General features: G+C 39.3%; 2 protein-coding genes across 7 annotated transcripts in view; one reads left to right on the forward strand and one right to left on the reverse strand.

Moving 5' to 3' along the window:
* Nucleotides 1-237: 237 nt before the first annotated feature.
* grxcr1a (glutaredoxin and cysteine rich domain containing 1 a) lies at nucleotides 238-4,506 on the reverse strand. Its single transcript, XM_027285389.1, has 4 exons — nucleotides 3,942-4,506; nucleotides 2,502-2,741; nucleotides 2,326-2,391; nucleotides 238-476 (listed from the first exon to the last, which is right to left on the reverse strand). The coding sequence occupies exons 1-4, from the start codon at nucleotides 4,344-4,346 to the stop codon at nucleotides 297-299; spliced, it is 891 nt and encodes a 296-aa protein (XP_027141190.1). The 5' UTR covers nucleotides 4,347-4,506; the 3' UTR covers nucleotides 238-296.
* An 8,093-nt stretch (nucleotides 4,507-12,599) lies between these two features.
* Nucleotides 12,600-17,336, forward strand: part of atp8a1 (ATPase phospholipid transporting 8A1) — a 96,558-nt gene continuing 91,821 nt past the window's right edge. For 2 of the 6 annotated variants that reach the window (XM_027291805.1, XM_027291870.1), the window contains exon 1: nucleotides 12,600-13,764. In XM_027291805.1, coding sequence (XP_027147606.1) covers nucleotides 13,716-13,764 — 49 coding nt within the window. In that variant the 5' untranslated portion in view covers nucleotides 12,600-13,715. The remainder of the gene's footprint in view (nucleotides 13,765-17,336) is intronic. The other 4 variants (XM_027291845.1, XM_027291761.1, XM_027291950.1 and 1 more) reach the window with 4 other exon arrangements.

The raw sequence follows: 17,336 nt of genomic DNA on the forward strand, positions 1-17,336 counted from the left end.
AGTTCATCACATGTTTACAGACAGAAACCTTCTGATGAGAAATTTGCAGAAATTGGTTGTTTTGTGCTTTGGATCAAAAGGATCAAACACATTTGCAGCAACACATTCTCATTGGGATTTACTAGCCAACAACACCAGATCCACAAAGTTAAGGATTTTATTACAAAATCTTTTTTTTTTCTTTTCTTTTTTTTTTTTTTTTTTACTAACAATAGCTGCCTAACAAGTCCAGCTGCAGCTCCTGTGTAAGGTCCCAGACAAGGAAGTAAGGATGTTGGTTCAGGCACTTAACATCCTCACTGGCTGCAGCTCCCACATGGCTGCAGGCCGTTCTCGTTGCAGGAAGTACACTTGAGGGCTTTGAAGGAATCCGTGAAGCAGTTTCGAAACACGGACATCTTACTGCCATGGCACGTTGGGCACGGGATGAAGGCAAAGCCCCCACAGGTCTGGCACGTCTGGGGATGCTGTACCCTCTAGAAAAATGGATTCCAGATAAGATAATCAACATTAAATATGGTACATTTGGTACAAATAACTAACTTAAAGAAAGAAAAGAAGAAAGAATAGTCAATAGTAAATGGCATTTTGGGAAATATGCATATTTGCTTATTTGTCCAGATTTAGATGAGAAGATCTATCACTACCATGTTAGCCTAGCTTAGCATAATGATTGGAAACAGGTGAAGAATATTAGCCGGACTCCAAAGATAGAAAAAGATAGAATTGCTCACTTGGTGCCACATTATATCTCATTTGTTTAAGACAAGTTGTGGTTTTACGGGGAGTAATGTGCCGGACTATTTCTTGGCCGGGTGCAATGATTTCTTGTCAATGTGACGTCATCAATTGTGATGTTGCCAAGCAACCAGCAGAGACTTAAAAAAAAATCACTGCACACGGCACGGCACATTTTCTTTGTCTACTTCATATCTGCTTCATATCGTTTAAAACCATAATTAGAAGCAACTTAGTCACAAGAAACCAGAGAAGGTATCAGGAGTTTCAAACAGCTCATTTGGTATTCAGCATGTATAATACAATACATAAAATCCAATATCAACGTTAATACAATATGTTTGACTCTTTTAAAAAGGAGCTAAACACGGTTTGTTGGTATCTGGTTAACACTTTAACAGCCCAGAATCATAAATCACAGAGCTTTACAATCTGTTCAGCAACATTCTCTGTCCTTTAAACCTTAATTCAGTTAAAGACAAACTCCCTTAATGAGGAGAAGGACAAAACTTCAGGAAATGCATCAGAAGGATAGACAAACCACTACAAGTATGGTCAGAAAAGTGGTTAATTTAAACTAATTAAATCATGTGACTATGACGCTAGCAGAGGGGTTAACGGGAGGTTTTTCTGTTTTTCTAATTCTCCTGACATTGTGTGAACAGTACACAACTTTTGCACAGATTAAACAAATGAAATGCAACATGTTAACTGGTGATCTTTTGAGGTGCTGGTAGGCTGACTTTACTTTTAAACAGAGTGACACTATCACTTTCCCAGTGTTTTTAGCCTTAATTCTGAGTTTAATCACCTCCTGTAGCTGCTGCTGAATATTTAGTAGCGTCAATCTTCTCATCCAACTCTCAGAAACACTTCTTTTCCCAAACTGGGAATTTATTTTAGGGCATAACTCACAATAAAGCCATGTTGCCGGGTAGTTTTTGACTGATTAGTTTATGCATGACCTTTCTGAGCTGCACACTTTTTAATAGCCCGCAGTGACTGGAATGCATGACTTAAATGTCATAACACTGCTTTGTATTCACTTAATGAAGACTTTTGGTGGGTCTGAATCCCAAATTACAACCAAGGCCTAAGAAAAGGCCAGTGCGTCTGACAGACTCAGAGTGAAGCAGAAATAGTTTACACAATCTCGATTTGTACCACAAAGGGATGTGCTCTGAGTTGGTGTGTTTGAACAAATGTGTTAGAAGCAGAATCAATAACAGGTCCTCCATTATTGATGGTCATTTATTGATGTGAATGCGTCTTTTAAGCTGCAGTTTCTCATGTTTTATTGATGACATGACTAGTGAGGGGAATTGACTGCTCCTGTTGGCACCTTGTTCATCTCAATGACTTTAATCAGACACAAAGTGTTAATTTACTATCACTTTATAATTACCTTATCCTTTCATATGTTCTACAAAGCATATGTGACATTGTTCAGTAAATCTGATAGGAAACATAAATAATTAAACATCAATATGTGTAGAATTAAGTGGTTGATGCACAGGAAAAATCACCCATTTGGCCACCATCAATTATTTATAATGTGAATTCAAGGTAAACACAGTGAAAACCAACCTCAATTTTTGTCAGAAGATCTTGTAGCTCTCCTGATTCATTCATGCCGAGAATTTTCTCAGCACCCTGCAAAAGAAGTTCAGTGCTTCAGTTCAGGATTTAATGAAGTCATTGTGAATGCACAAGATGACAAGATTGACGTCAGATATTATTAGATAGGAGTAATAAAAACGGACCCCAAGGTAGTGTCCATCAATGAACACGACTGGTAATGAGGGAGGTTCTCCAACACGTTTGCACCGCTCCTCCAAATCCTTCCCGTACTCGCAGTCCAGGGCGATGTTCTTCTCCACAAACTTCACCCTGTGGTTCTGGAAGATCTTCCTGACCAGCTCGCAGCGCTCAAAGGTTGTTCTCACCACACGGAAACTTGTAGTGTAGATCACTATCCTCCCAAATTCAACAGCTAGTTCCATCTAAGAGGGAGTGAAAATTCTTAATATACAGTAGATACATGGTTAAGATTTTTGTTTTATCCATGAAGTTCAAATGAACTCTTGCCACCGAAGTCATTTACACCCTTTTGGTTCCCCAGCTGAAAATGACAAACTCAAAATAAAAATACAGTCATGATCCTTGGCTCCAAATAATACTAAACCAACGTCTCAGGCACAAATATAGCACAGATCTTCATGGTAAAAATGATTTAAAAAAACAGATTGTATTGCTCTGTTCTGTATGCAGTGCTGTTATCTGTCATTACTGGGATCTTGAAATGCTTTGCATTGTTAGAATATGTTGAGACTTTGTGTTTTTATATGAGGTACAGTTTGTCAAGGTCAAGTAAGGATTCAACCCAACGCCATCCTAAAAATGTTAACTAACACCCCCTCCTAGGCCAGTGTTTGGGAGGCCATGTTCACAGATTATGACTTCTTTCATAAAAGGTGCCTTATTGTACTGATATTTTACTGATATTTTAACCATTTTATAAGGTATAGCTGTCTATTTTCTGTTTATTTCCCAAAGTATACATAGGTTTTTATTTTATATATATATAAATGTTCCAGGCAACCTTTGGTTACCATTTATTTAATTGTGCAGATACTTGCAAATTAGATATCATAGGTGGTACATCATTTTTATGTTGGAAAAACATGTAAAGCCACTAAAATGTTCCTTTAGGATAAGACCAGACCCTGACAAGCATTTAAACGTTACCCTAAAGGAAAGATAATCTCATTTAATAAGATGTGATGAGAAGCTTTATCTTGCCTACAGTGACGCTGTTTGTTCACCTAATACCACTTTGCAGATAAATAGTTTCTTCAATATGACCTTTTATATCCCCTTTGCGTCATGACACGGGCCAAGAGTTACCTCAGAATAATAAACAGTTCTTCTTCGTGAAGGGATACTAGAAAGCGAAGTGCAGAGAATTCATTAACCTGATTAGTTTCTCTTGAAACACTTAACGAAATGCATCATTAATCTTTAATTGCTCTGTGACCTTGTCTTCTTTTCTGAGCTTTTATCCCAGTCATACACCTACATGTAGCTCCTACCTGTAACTAGACTTGAGGACAACACTGATGGGGACTCCAATAAGCATTTATGAGAATTCATTAAACAGGCTGTATTAAACAATAAGATAAAACTGTGTCAGGTGTACTTACACTGTTGGAATTGGGAAGGTTTTCAAACAGCGTCTGACCTGCGCTGACTTTGTGCTTGACCCCTCTAACAGTCCCATTTTTACTCAGTATGTTGACCCTCTTGGTGGTGAACATCCAGTCCTTGGTGCCCCCTGCATACAGTAGCAGATCATCAGGCTCACACTCACTGTCGTCCAGCTCAGAGCCAAGGAATCCATACAGGTGTCCCTGTACATCTCCACTTGTAGAGGGGGTACTGGCCCGTTCGGCATCAGAGCTGCTGGTGCAGTCTGAATCCAGGGAATCCGAAGGTCCCTCATCTTTGAACATCTCCTTCAGCACCCGACCGCTGTTCCCAGAAGCCACGCGGAACCTCACCCGCTTCTGTGGCTTCTCCTGTTCTGCCGTCAGCATTATTTCCTCCATTGCCAACCCTTTGCCACATCACATGATCCACAACACTGCAGTGTAGCTCCTTACGTCTCATTCGGAGGTAGACATGCAGCTCAGACGCACTTTTTGTCCTCCATGGATTACTACCGCGTTTAATCCTCACTGTTTGGACAGATCTAAAAATGACTGAGAGCCTGTAAGCTGCCTTACAGTCAGACTCCCACTGCTAATAAATAATACATGCATTTCTACCATGGCAACCTAGTAAACTAATCTCAAGTAAAATGATAGTTGTCTTTAAATTATTCATCACAGTTTACACTGTTTTCACCAAAGCTTTGACAGAAGACTTTTAATGGTCTGACTTCATGTGCTTTAATCAAACAAACAAACAAATATCCCCCCCTCTAAGATGACAGCAGACCCAAAAAAAGTCACAAAAAAAAATCTTCTGTATCGGCTATATTTCGAGATTCACTAACCTGTTACATTCTTACTTTCCCTACATGCTAGTGATTAATTTAAAGTTTCAGTTACCGAACACCCTACCCAATGCTCAAAATACACTTTAGTTAACACAAACGCACACAGACCTTATTATCATTTTTAGCCAGCAGCCACTAGCAGTATGACAATTGGATGAGTTGCCATGAAATTTTCACAATTTGGCCAACAATGTTGACATGAAGTTTAGTTTGGCAAACATTGTACTCAATAAAGCGTATTAGCACATAGTCATTGTGAGCATACTGATATTAGCGTTTATCTTAAAGTACTGCTACCCACTCTATGCTCTACTATAGCTGCTGTTAGATCAGTTTGTAAGCTATCCAGGCTGTAAACTAAGAGCACTGGAGAAGAGTCAGTAGCACCGGGTACAAACACTATGTGTTTTGGAATGGGGTATGGGGTGCAGGCAAATGCTGACATAGAGCGAAACTGGTGTCATGCTAGAACCAGCAAGCTGGGAATGCTTGAACATAATGCCATAGGGTTAGTGAGAAAGAGGCCGATGGAAAAGAGTAAATCTGGGACTGACTTTTAGTTGTTGGTGGGAGCTTCATGAAATGAAGACTGAAAGACAGACACTGAGCTGGGCTTCTAGCTGTAATATTATCTGGGTGCTATGTTCTGTGTTGTTGCACCTACTTAAACTTTGGTTGTAAGCAAAGTGGTCGACTGACTAGTTGTTGATCATAAGTATTATAATCATAACAAATACACATGTAGAGCTGTCCATAGTTACATAGTTAACTTATATTTATCATTTAGCATATTTATCATCTATCTAAATAGGACAGTAAAACAGTATAGGCTATACACACACACACACACACACACACACACACATATATATATATATATATATAGCTACACACAATACAAATGTATGCAAAACCTCAAATCTAAATTCTACAGAGTCTTTTCTGTTTTTAAATGTTTATTCTTTATGTAACGTAAACTGAAATTTACTGTGACATCTTTTCCTTCACTGCTTACTGTGTTACATCCAAAATGGGAGTGCAGGTGTTCACTGGGTGTCCTCACAGAGCAGAAGTGACCATATAATGTATCACAGTGACACAATACAGCAGTGTGTCCACAAAGACGCCTCAGCCAGTTTTTTTTGTGTCACAGGTGATGAAGCAGCTCCCTAGAGATGTGACACGTCAGCTCATAGTGGTGACAGCACCACTCTGTTTGAGTGCTGCAGTTTGGCCCTTGAGGTAAGAGCTACACACACACACACACACACACACACGCAGCATGTCATCACCTGTTCATGTCACCTCGTTCTGATCATTTGAGAAAATCTGGGAAAGTGTATTGTGTCAAACTAAGATTTATGGACATCCAAAGACTGTAGCAGTGTTCTGCGTCTGGCTCTGATTCCAAGTGTTATTGATCCAAAGTGACCCTAATTCTCTTTTAAACTGTATTTTATTATAAAGACATCACAACAGCTATTACAATGCACACTGTGAAGACTTGTTTATATCTTCGCTGCTAGCAGCAAATGTTAGATGAGTGACTAGACTTCAAGAAATGACTGCCTGAAGTAATCAGTTTAATGTTTTAAACATCACAGCATAACTTTATTTTGTTAAGCTGGTGATGTAATGTATTTCTGTGTAAAATTGATTTGCCAGGTCACTGTCAGTTAAAGGTGACCTGTGCAGTTTCTGTCAACATCACACTCTGCATGTATACTTCAGGTCTAATACAGAAGTACAGTCTAGCGTGTCATTGTTTTCTCAGATTTTCTCAGCTCATTTATTGTTGCAGGGCAGTATATAATTGAGCTACTACCTCATAGTAAGAACATATTTTTTTTATTTGTGTCCTATCCCCATCTCTTTTAACTAGTGAAACATATTGGAACAATGTATGGGAGCTCTCTCTTGCTTTGAATCATCAGAATTCAGCAGCTGAGGTAAAGCGTTCAATACATACTGTATCTTGAATAATGAGCCCTTACTAAATGAGAAAAATCTATTATTAGTAGTATTAGTAGTATTAGTATTATCTATTATTATCTAGTATTATGTATTTTGTGACCAAGCAGATTCTGTGACAGAGGATGAAACATGAAAAAGACTGAAGTGTCTCTAAAGTTTGTTCTGGCAGCGTTTTCATTATAACATCTGAAAAGATAGGTCACATTTATTGGTCAACAAAAGTCAAAATGTTACCCTATCTTACCCTATACTACAGGGACACTATTTTGCACCTAAGCCTACCTATGAAAATGTAGTATGGATGACATGATGTAAGTATGATAAAACACGTACAGTGGCATAGCAACTAAAGGTCAGAACATGGTAGAAGCCAACCATTTCAGATGCATAACTGTAGCTGCTCCTGACAAAACAAAGATACCTGTGCAATGTTGATATAATGGAGGATGACATAAAGGTAAATTTAATTACTGCATGCCTCTGACTTCTAAAGTAGTGGTGAAATGCTGACTTTTTCGTATATTTAAAACTACACGGTGCTCGTGTTCCACAGATACAGTCACGATGATGATGTCTTCTTGAGTCACACTACTGTTCCGAGATCTATTCTTTGACATATCCTTTACAGATAGAATGATTTCTAGGAAAATGTGAAGGGTGTTCATAGCTTTTTAGCCACAGTGATATAGAGAAATATAAAGGCTTTAGCACCAAGCGGGGCTTTAAGTTTCTACACCTTTAACTCTTCTTGTTGTCCACTTCTCTTGGTGTTAAGTTTTTGTTTTTACTTATATAGGCCATTGTCAAGTCCAGTGGATCACGCTGGTTCAAACCAGTTTGTGTATGTGTGTATGTGTGTGTGTGTGCGTGTGTGTGTGTGTGTGTATGTGTGTGTGTGTGTGTGTGTGTAATATAAGATGCTTTATAATAATATGAAATAGTATCTTCTGCTCAAAGACACTGATTAGTGATACCACACAGGGTTTCAAAAAATCTTATTATATTATATTATATTATATTATATTATATTATAGAGTCTTGGTGCTGGGTGGATTAGAAATCCTACATTTTGAATTTGGCAGTGAGTGTCTGGATAAAGCTGCTTACGTTACTCTGCCTGCCAGTTGAACATACTGTTCTTATAATTGGAATAAATCAGTCACGGTCTTTACATATCATTTTCATTTTAATTAGTTTTTTTTACATCATGGAGGAGCAGTTTCACGATCATCCTTCCCCCCACACACTATAACTTTTAGTAACAGTTACAAACCTCTGTAGCTGTTTGTTTCCAGAAAAAAAGCCTTCACATTACAGTGACACTACAGTAGACGAATCGAGACAAATAAAACAAACAGCAAACCAACAGCTCACTATGTTGTTTAGGCTCTGCTTATCTAGAGTTCAGTGGAACACCCACGCCATGCTGAGTCAAGCAGCCATTTTATCTCACTTTAGCACGTTTGGAAGAAGAGACCACTGAGATGGTGATAGTCTGTTGAATCTAAAGAGCTCATCTCTCAGCTCCCTCCTCATCAGCAGTGCTAACGTAGCCTTGACTGCTATTAAAAAAAAAAGAAAAAAAAAAGCAATTTGAAAAGATGAATACTTTAACGCTCTTTAATTTCACCGCTGTTCGTCGGCTCGGCTGTGACTGAGAGGAAAGACAAAAACAGTGCCGGGTGATTGATGTTTTTAATTTTTGTGCAGAGTAAATAAACAGATGAATTCATAGATTGCCAGCTTGAATTTTATGTTCATTTCATTATATGAGTTATATGAGTATGAGTTAATGAGGGAGAGCCAGACTAATCTCCACATCTAAGGCTTGGGAGAAAATTGTATTTGAAGAAGAAGATTGAAGATTTACTTTATTTATCCCAATGGGAAATTCTTTTAAAACATCATTTAATTTCTTTCCTCTTTCAATGCAAGTTTGACAAGACGTGCACACATTCATAAACTACTGTTAACAGGAAAATGACCGTGCAGTGACTCATCATCTGTTAATAGTTAACCGTCAAATCACCTCACTCTTTCTGACCACAGATCAATGTCCACAAGGGGGCAGAATGCAGTTCAATTACTGCTAAATGTCACGCTGCCCAATTATTCCCTCAAGAGCTGTAAGCACCTAATGAAGGATGCAGCTGCAGGCCTGATGGCTGCATCCACCAGCTTGGTTTGACCAGCCTTTAGAGAATGATTAATGATAAAATCAATTACATATTCAAGCCAAGTGAGAAGGATCAAGATTAATACATCCTGAAGAGATGGAGATAAAATGTTCAGGTTAAAGTTTCACAAACTTCAGAGGGACTGCAGCCACATGATGATTATCTTTTTTTTTTGTACGTCATTTTTACAGTTTAAGCGCCATCTCAGTGCTGTGGGAGTATTCTATAAAAATTACAGTATCCCGAAAGTGCAATGGATGTATGAATGCAGCTGTTTTTGTAATTATTTTACTTAAATAAATATTCTAAATGACAATAAAACTGCAATTGTAAAAACCCTTAAGAGTCAAGCTTACACATATAGAGGTTTCACAGTAGCAGTTTTCAGTACCATGGGAAAAATACCAGTAAGGGAAATATCCAGCATTTTATCCTCTATAGTCAACTGGATACTCTTATAAAAGCATCTGGGATAGGATCCAGCAAAGCTGTTGCTGGGTTTAAACAGCATTAGTTCTTTCTTTCCTCTCCAAACAGCAGCAAAGTGGCTCAAACTATTTCCCTGCAGAGGCAAAGACAGAAACTTACAAACACTATCAATTACAGGCTGGTTATTCAACCTACTGTTTGCTTGCAATCTCACTGCAAGCTCATTGTGATGTAGAGAGGGATTTAAAAGGTAAGGCAAGACTTTATTGAACACTTCTGATAATGGAAATACAGAGCAATGCGGAGATACATATCGCTGTTCCCACAGAGAAATATCTGGTGGAGATTGGGCCACCAAACTAATCTAAGAAGTTTCAGCCATGCTGGAAAGTCTGCAAGGCTTTACTTAAGTAATGTAATGTCATGGCAATCCATCCAATAGTTGTTAAAACATATTACCAAAAGCCAAAAAACGTTATCCTCATGGTGGGGCTAGAGGAAAAGTCACCAGAGTTCACCAGTCACTGGAAAATCATCGAACCACAATTCATGGTAATCCGTCCAGTAGTTATTTCAAAGTGGTGGACCAACCTTTATCTTTTGCAGTTGATCAGACTATATTTTTTGAACACATTTTTTATACATTTCTTACATAAAAAGTCCACCAAAAGCTGTGTTAAAAATTGGACAGGTCTCAATCATTTTTGATTCTTTAAATAAAGATGTCTTTTTGAATTACAGTTATATTAAAGAAATTTTGTATTGGTGTCAATAGTTAATTATCGATTCAAGCTGTGGCCAAAAATAAAAATGTGCCAAAATCTTGCTGGATCTTTTATTTACAACTGACATTTACAGCCTGCCAAAATGTATACTGACACTGCCGTAGTGTATCAAAGAACAAAGGTGTATGGAGGGAGAATCAGTGAAATCTTTTTAGTTTAAGAAGAAAATAAACACTTTTTGTAATTGACACAGATTTTAACAGTGGTAGAAATTTGGACGCCTGTGTGAATGACTCAGTGTTTGGACTGGATATGCTGTAAAACACAAAACCAGCAGGCACACACATAATCGAAGAGGCAGGCTTCTTGTCACTGTTGCTTAGCAACCGTGGGAGCTACAGAGCCAAATCCCCGTGGTGGCAAGCTGATGTTGAATTAGGCGGAGTGGGGGAAAGAAAGGAAATCTTTGGGAGAGATGTGTCTCTAGCAGGCACAGGAGGAGGCGTAGATATTCAGGTGTTCGTTTCTTATTTTTGGATGCAGTGAATTTTGAGTTCCTATGTAACACAATCTTTCTGTGTTTTGGTTTTTGCTGTTTTTGGCTGTTGACAGTAGAATTTACAGCTGCATTTAAGACTTTATCAAAACAGCATAAAAAGCATGTATTTGTTATTGTTGTGAAGTTACCAAATCCTTTTGTTCAGTGAGTGAAGATGTGCCTTCTTAATTTTGCTTGTATCTACTGCACCACTCATACACAAAGCTACACAAGGTTTTATGTTTTCAGAAACATAATCTAATCTTCCCCTTATCTCTATAACAGTCAATAGATTTTAATTTTGAAGGGAATGTGGATCAAAATAGGAGCAGAGTCTTTCTAAATCTCTTCTAACGAAGAGTGTCATATCACATGAAAATATGCAAGGAGTCTGGCAGCAATAACTAAGAAACCTCTTTGTAAATACACATGCGCATAAACAGGGCACTCGGCATTATGAAAATACTGTCAGTGTAATATACACATATACACATTGTAGTGTGTCTGTAACGCTGCAGTTCTCTCGGGCAACTGCAGTGGTGCTGCTGCCGTACAAATGCTGTCTTCTGTGTGATTTGCATTTCAACTGCAGTGAGGATGCGAACACACTTTGAATTGCTGTATGTACAGCAGCCGGGCAGTCACAACAGAGATGTTATTGTTACTGCTTTCCTCTTTGTATTTGCATGTTTATGTCTTTTTTCTTTTTTGGTAATTGAGGGTCCATATTAGAGCATGTTCACCACAGGAGAGTGACACACTGATGAGGGATATAAAGGAAACTGGTAAGCTAGAGTAAGTCACCCTGGATTAGATCTTCTGCTGCTTTTCTCTAATCACATAATAGCTCAGCGACTGATACTGGTGTCTACTTAGTATCTACTGCTTGTTGTTATGGTCAGTAGATGTCCAGGTCTGTTTTATTTTTTGAATGTTTATGAGGTGAGGTTATAACCAGACAGACATGATTGATTATTTGATTAATTAGCCTATGAATTGACAGGCAATGAGAGAACCTGCTGTGTAATGTCAGTTTTCTTCTCTGCAACAGATGATGTTGAACTCTGCAGCCACATGGCACGTCAAAGCGCCTCTGTGGATGCATATCACATGTTGCTCTGTTAAGCCTGAAGTATGACAAAGCTATTTCTTAAACATTCCATGTGCCACATCTGATGGATGAACGTCAGCTCAAAGCTAGATTGCTGGAAGTGAACAGTTTTGTAGCTCCAAAAAAAGTCAGGTTATTCTTCCATTCTTGTGGGTATGGGTAGTAGAGCCCACCTGTGTCCAACCTTTGTGCTAAGCACACTCAGTCTATATAGTTCTCACATACAGATGAAGTATGATTATTTGTGATAATCTTTGCATCTGATTTTCTGTAGCCTTCTTTCAGAGGTTAGAGGTTAAGTTGCAGGGCACTTTTGTGGTTAATAAAGACCTTAAAGCAAAACAAATGAAGACAGTAGAGGATATACACCAACCAAATAAAACACAAATGTTTCTTTTAGGCCTCTGCATCAGTTAGGTAAATAATTAATAACTATGTTGACCATAAATAACATCTTTGGTACATGACTATGCTTATCTTGCATGCAAATCTGATCTTCAAAATATAATAGAATACATGATTATTGATATAAATATGTTATTTAATCTTTAACACTTACTATCTTTAAACTCCTCCTTTATCTGTCCTCAGTGCAGAAATTAGCAGAATGACATCATATCAAACAAATGCAGATGACATCAGTCAGTACTGTCTCAGCTATCTGCATTGGTGGATTTTTGTTGTGTCAGTTATAGCTTTCTGTTCATCCGAGAACAAGAATTAAAACATACAACAGTGACAAACAACTTATTAGCAAATGTAATCAATATATTTATGGTTTAAAAAAAAGAGAGGTACCAGATGAAGATTATAGACTGTCCTCTTATTCTTTTCATACAACAAATCCCTTCTATCTGATATGTTTGCACATGCAATTTACATTTGTTTTTCATTTTTTGTGTGTTTAAAAAACATATTTGCACTCTTATTCAGTATTACATTACTTTAGTTTCATCTAAATGTAACTATATATTTCCAGTGTGTTATGGAATATATATCGAAGAAGACCAAAACATTCTTAAAGACATAACATGAATTATAAACAGTATATTTATAAAATAGGTGTGTGGACAGTATACGTACAGAAACACATGCCAATGTAATTGGATATTTTCCAAATTGCTTTCATGGGTGAAAAAATATTTCTACATTATATGTTTGAGCATACATGAATGTCTGTTAAGTGATTAAGGTCATTATTTGCTGACACTGAAATAACTATTAATATATTAATAACTATATCTTATACAAAAGACTCAATTGTGATAAGCCAACTCCCACCCAGTGTACTATTGTTGTGTCTTCAACCTGTGAACAACATCTACTGCAGAGGGGGGAGGTGTCAACAACAGCGAACGAATTTGTTGGCCAGTTTAAAAAAACCTACCCGTGTCTTGGACATGAAAGGTGTTATAGGTCTGAAATCGAACACTTTTTGTTTTTTATGCACTCTTCAAATGCATTTTCATGACTAATATGTCCTAGCCACAGTGAAATGATTGTTATTATGTTCAGTCACCCTCCCCACCCTCCTGCTGCGGTTGAATTTGGTACGGTCCATACTGTGTAGCGGCACCGTCCCCCTCACGTCAGTTTATGGTGAGTCCGTGTCCACTTCTGCTATACTGGAGACGTGTGTCGGCTTTACAGTCCGCCGTGTGTTGAACCGGGGATGCTGGGGAATCCGTGAAGTCGTCCGTGGGCTCCTGGGCATGGTTCTGTCACCGCCAGGAAATGAATGTTGTTAATAACTCGTCTATTCCTCTCATTAGCAGTAAACACGCAGCGGCAGTGTCCGCATGAGAGAGGCGCCTCCGTTGAATTTTAGCCGTTTTTTTCAAATTCTTTGACGGTTGAAGAAGAAACGGCAGCAGCAGCAGCAGCAGCAGCAGCCACACAGGGAGCACAACTAACGAGCCGCGGCCGCTTGACAGGTGCCGTCGCCCGGGCTCCGTGTGAAGAGATGCCGCCCGTCCAGAGGACCATGTCTGATCTTCGTACCCGGGCGGAGGGTATGTAAAGACAATTACTTCACTGTATATGTCAGAGAAATGTTGGGAAATAACGTCCACGGCTGTTTTCTTGTTACTGCAGGAAGGCCGGCCGGTAGCTCTCTCTGGAAGTACTGTACAATAAGTTGCTAGCTAAAGCTGTGATTTACGGTGTCCCAACAGGGGTCAAGGAAACCCCGGCGGGGGGGCCTTGAGAAAAATAGTTTTAATTAAACTTATATCAGGAAAAGTTCTCCCAAAGACAAAGTCTCCTGTCATCTCCCATATCTGCAGATAAAACACAAGGCTTTCCCCAGACAAGTGCTTTTATCAAATGTGTGTGTGTGTGTGTGTTGTCCGCCTGAAGCATCTCAGAGTGAAACTAGTCCATGGTGCACATGACCCAGCAAACCTTGCACCCTGCAGACTGGGACACCCCCAGCTACATCCTGCCCACAAAGGTGCCATCATGTAAGAAAAGCAGTGTACAGCAATAAAATAAAGTGTCTATGCAAATGGCATTTTTACAGTAAGTAGCATGGGGTCTGATAATACAGCCATTGTAATTCGGCTGAGACCCTCACTCCTTCACTGCACCAGTAACTTTCCACTGCATCTCGGAAACAGGATGCGGATACATGCACACATCACCGAAAGCTCATGAGATGATCTGTTACTACTCCAGGACTCCAAGGGCTGGGTGGCTTGGGTGTTACCACTTATGTATCAAGGACAGGATCAATGGGTGGACACACATGCAGGCTTATTACTCGCTGCAGTCCTGCAGGATCTCTTTATGAAGTCTTTAAATTCCTCCCATCTCTTTATTTGTGGCAGACCCTGACCTATGACCTTTCCGGACCGTGGCAGAATTTATCTGCAGGGATCAATAACACACACATATTGTGTTGTTGTGTTGGATTATTTATGGTTCGTACTGCGGTTCGGGCTTCTCTCTCGCTGTGGTTTGATTTGTGATATCCTGCGTTTGATTCATAACCGTGAGCTCAGGCTAATATCTCAATCTGAGTTATTGCTTTTGAGTGTATATTTTTTGGCTGCTAAAGCGAGCAGCTTGGCCTCGTTACGTGAATTAGAATGAACTTTCTCTCATTTGTTTTTTTATATTACTCCTTGAGAAGTTATTCCATCATATCTTACCTAACGTCTGATTCTCATTCGGGCTATTGATAAAAGGTTTTCAATAAATCACAGTGTACCCTCTGATTTAGCTTTAGTGATGCAGTAACTTCACTGCATGAGTTTAACTGTTCAGTATGTGTTCATACAGGAGGTTTTCCTGAACAGGTCCCTTCATCCACGTACATGAACAATGCATGACATGCAACTCAATATAAAAATTCAGTATTTTTGAGCATGAAAGACTGTTTAAAAGCTGCTCTAGACAACCATGAAACTAAAACTAATGTCTGTTCATCCATACCCATGATATCATGCGCCAGTGATTAATTAATTAATTACAATACACATTTTCTTAGCCAGTCAGTTCAGAATGGAAAAGGTTTATACTTAAGTTTGGGTGCATTAGTACAAAGATGATTCGATGGGACCTGTTGTATGTTATATTTTCAAAAACGTGTTGGTGCAGTCAGCATTTCACAGAAAACCTTTAAGGGTTTCACAGAAGATTTCAATGCTGAGCATCTCTACCACCCATGCGTTGATCTTACACCAGAGACGATCAGTAAAAATCTGTTTCTGTCCAATCAGAGAGATTCTGACTCGTAAATCCCAGTTTATATTTCTAATAAAATCCACACTGTGAATAGTGGTCATGCCTGCATATATCCATATTCACAGCAAGGTGGCCTTTATGTCACCATTTCTTATCCTTCCAATCATTCAAAGTACAGCAGTGCATTTTATGTGGCAGGACAAATGACCCAGTGGTAAAATTGTCTTTGTGATTCATGGCTGTAGAGCAGACCGTTTTGAATGATCAGTGCTGATGAATTAATATCCGTTTTTAGAATGTGGAAAAGACAAATCCATTGGTTTTTACCTGAAATCCAAAGACAAAAATAGATGCAAGTAATCCAGTCAAACCACTGTCTGTGCTGTTTAATTGAGTTTCCCCTAAAATTCAAGAATGGTGTGAGCGGGGTGCACGTCGCACCGTTTCCCATCATCTCGTTGTCAGTGGATGTGTTGGGGCTCGTTTTGTGAGCTGGTAATTATAAAGCAATTTATCATCCTGTGCAACACATCAGAAATTATAGCATCATGCCACTGAGGGCCCCATGTATCCTACTGGAAAGAAATTAATAATTAAATATTAATATAGATTCCATAGCAAACTGTTGCCCAATGCAGCTGCTGCATAGACAAGACATATAAATTATGCAGCAGCTATTGCTGTCACTCCCCAACTAGCACACGCTACCCTTTTAGGTTACAAAGAGCAAACCATTTTATTCTGTTTTTCACTTGGCTTCATAGTTCTAAGCATAAACTGTCCGCCTGCTTCAGTGAAAACAGTATCATGTTTTCTTTGCAAGCATTTTTCTGAATGTTGGATTCGATCACCTCCTCCGCCGTGCCAGGTTGATGACCCACGTCGCTGCTTCCAACGTCAACATTTCCAGCTCCACGGCTCCATATCTAGTTAACCATTTTTGCTCAATCACACGTCTGTTCTGCAACATTTCTTTTGGCTGCTTTCTTTTAGAAGAGCCTAAGCACACTCCCTGCCCTTCACTTTTATTTTTTAATCACCACAGTGCATCAGGCAGGGTTCCATCTAGAAAGGGCAGCACTCTGCCAGGCTTACCACCTAATCCATCAGCGGCCTGTCTGTCAGCTCTCCATGCTGCACACTCCCCCAGTCTTGCCCACCACGTGCCGCTCCTTGTCACTCTTCTCCACTGAACTGTGGAAACATCTGACATCGCTGCCAGTTTGTGCCTGGATGTGTTGCCAAAATAACCTTATCTAGGACACTTGGGGTAAAGGTGATGTCAGTAGCTATCAGAGGCTTTAATGTGTGATCCCCGGATGGCAGACATGCACCTTTTTATACTTTGATCTTTCCAATACAAATTTCTATGATAGATGGAAAGGCGCTTAATACCTGCTTCCACTGTCTAGATGGGAAGTCTGATCTACTGAAACCACGCAAGTTAAGACCATACAGATGGCAAGAAGCATCCTTATCTGCAGACAGCTTAAATCCCTTGTCGCAATTGACACTGAAGGTGGAGATAGGCAGGTAAGCCTGTCCTGCGAGGATAAATCTTTCAAAAGAACAAATGCTTGTCTTTTCGTGTCATCTGATTCATGTGACAGAAGGCGCTCCTCAGCATCAGATTCCCCACATACTACTTTTGAATGACATCAAGTCGTCTTCTCCTTCTTCTGCAGGCATTATGTCTCTACCTTTCTGCCATTCTCAAGATTTTTTTTTTTTATATGTGTAAGTGAAGCAGGATGTTCCCCGTAGCATTTCAATACACCAGCTAAGCCTCAGTCTGTCTGAATAGTGGTTACAGCATGGGGAGGGAGACTAGAGGGGGATAGACTGCTCCCTTCTGAAGGGATCGAGAGCTGCCCATGTGCCTGGCGGATCACTGGCT

The sequence above is a fragment of the Larimichthys crocea genome, chromosome I, assembly GCF_000972845.2.
Source record: "Larimichthys crocea isolate SSNF chromosome I, L_crocea_2.0, whole genome shotgun sequence".
Taxonomy (NCBI): domain Eukaryota; kingdom Metazoa; phylum Chordata; class Actinopteri; family Sciaenidae; genus Larimichthys; species Larimichthys crocea.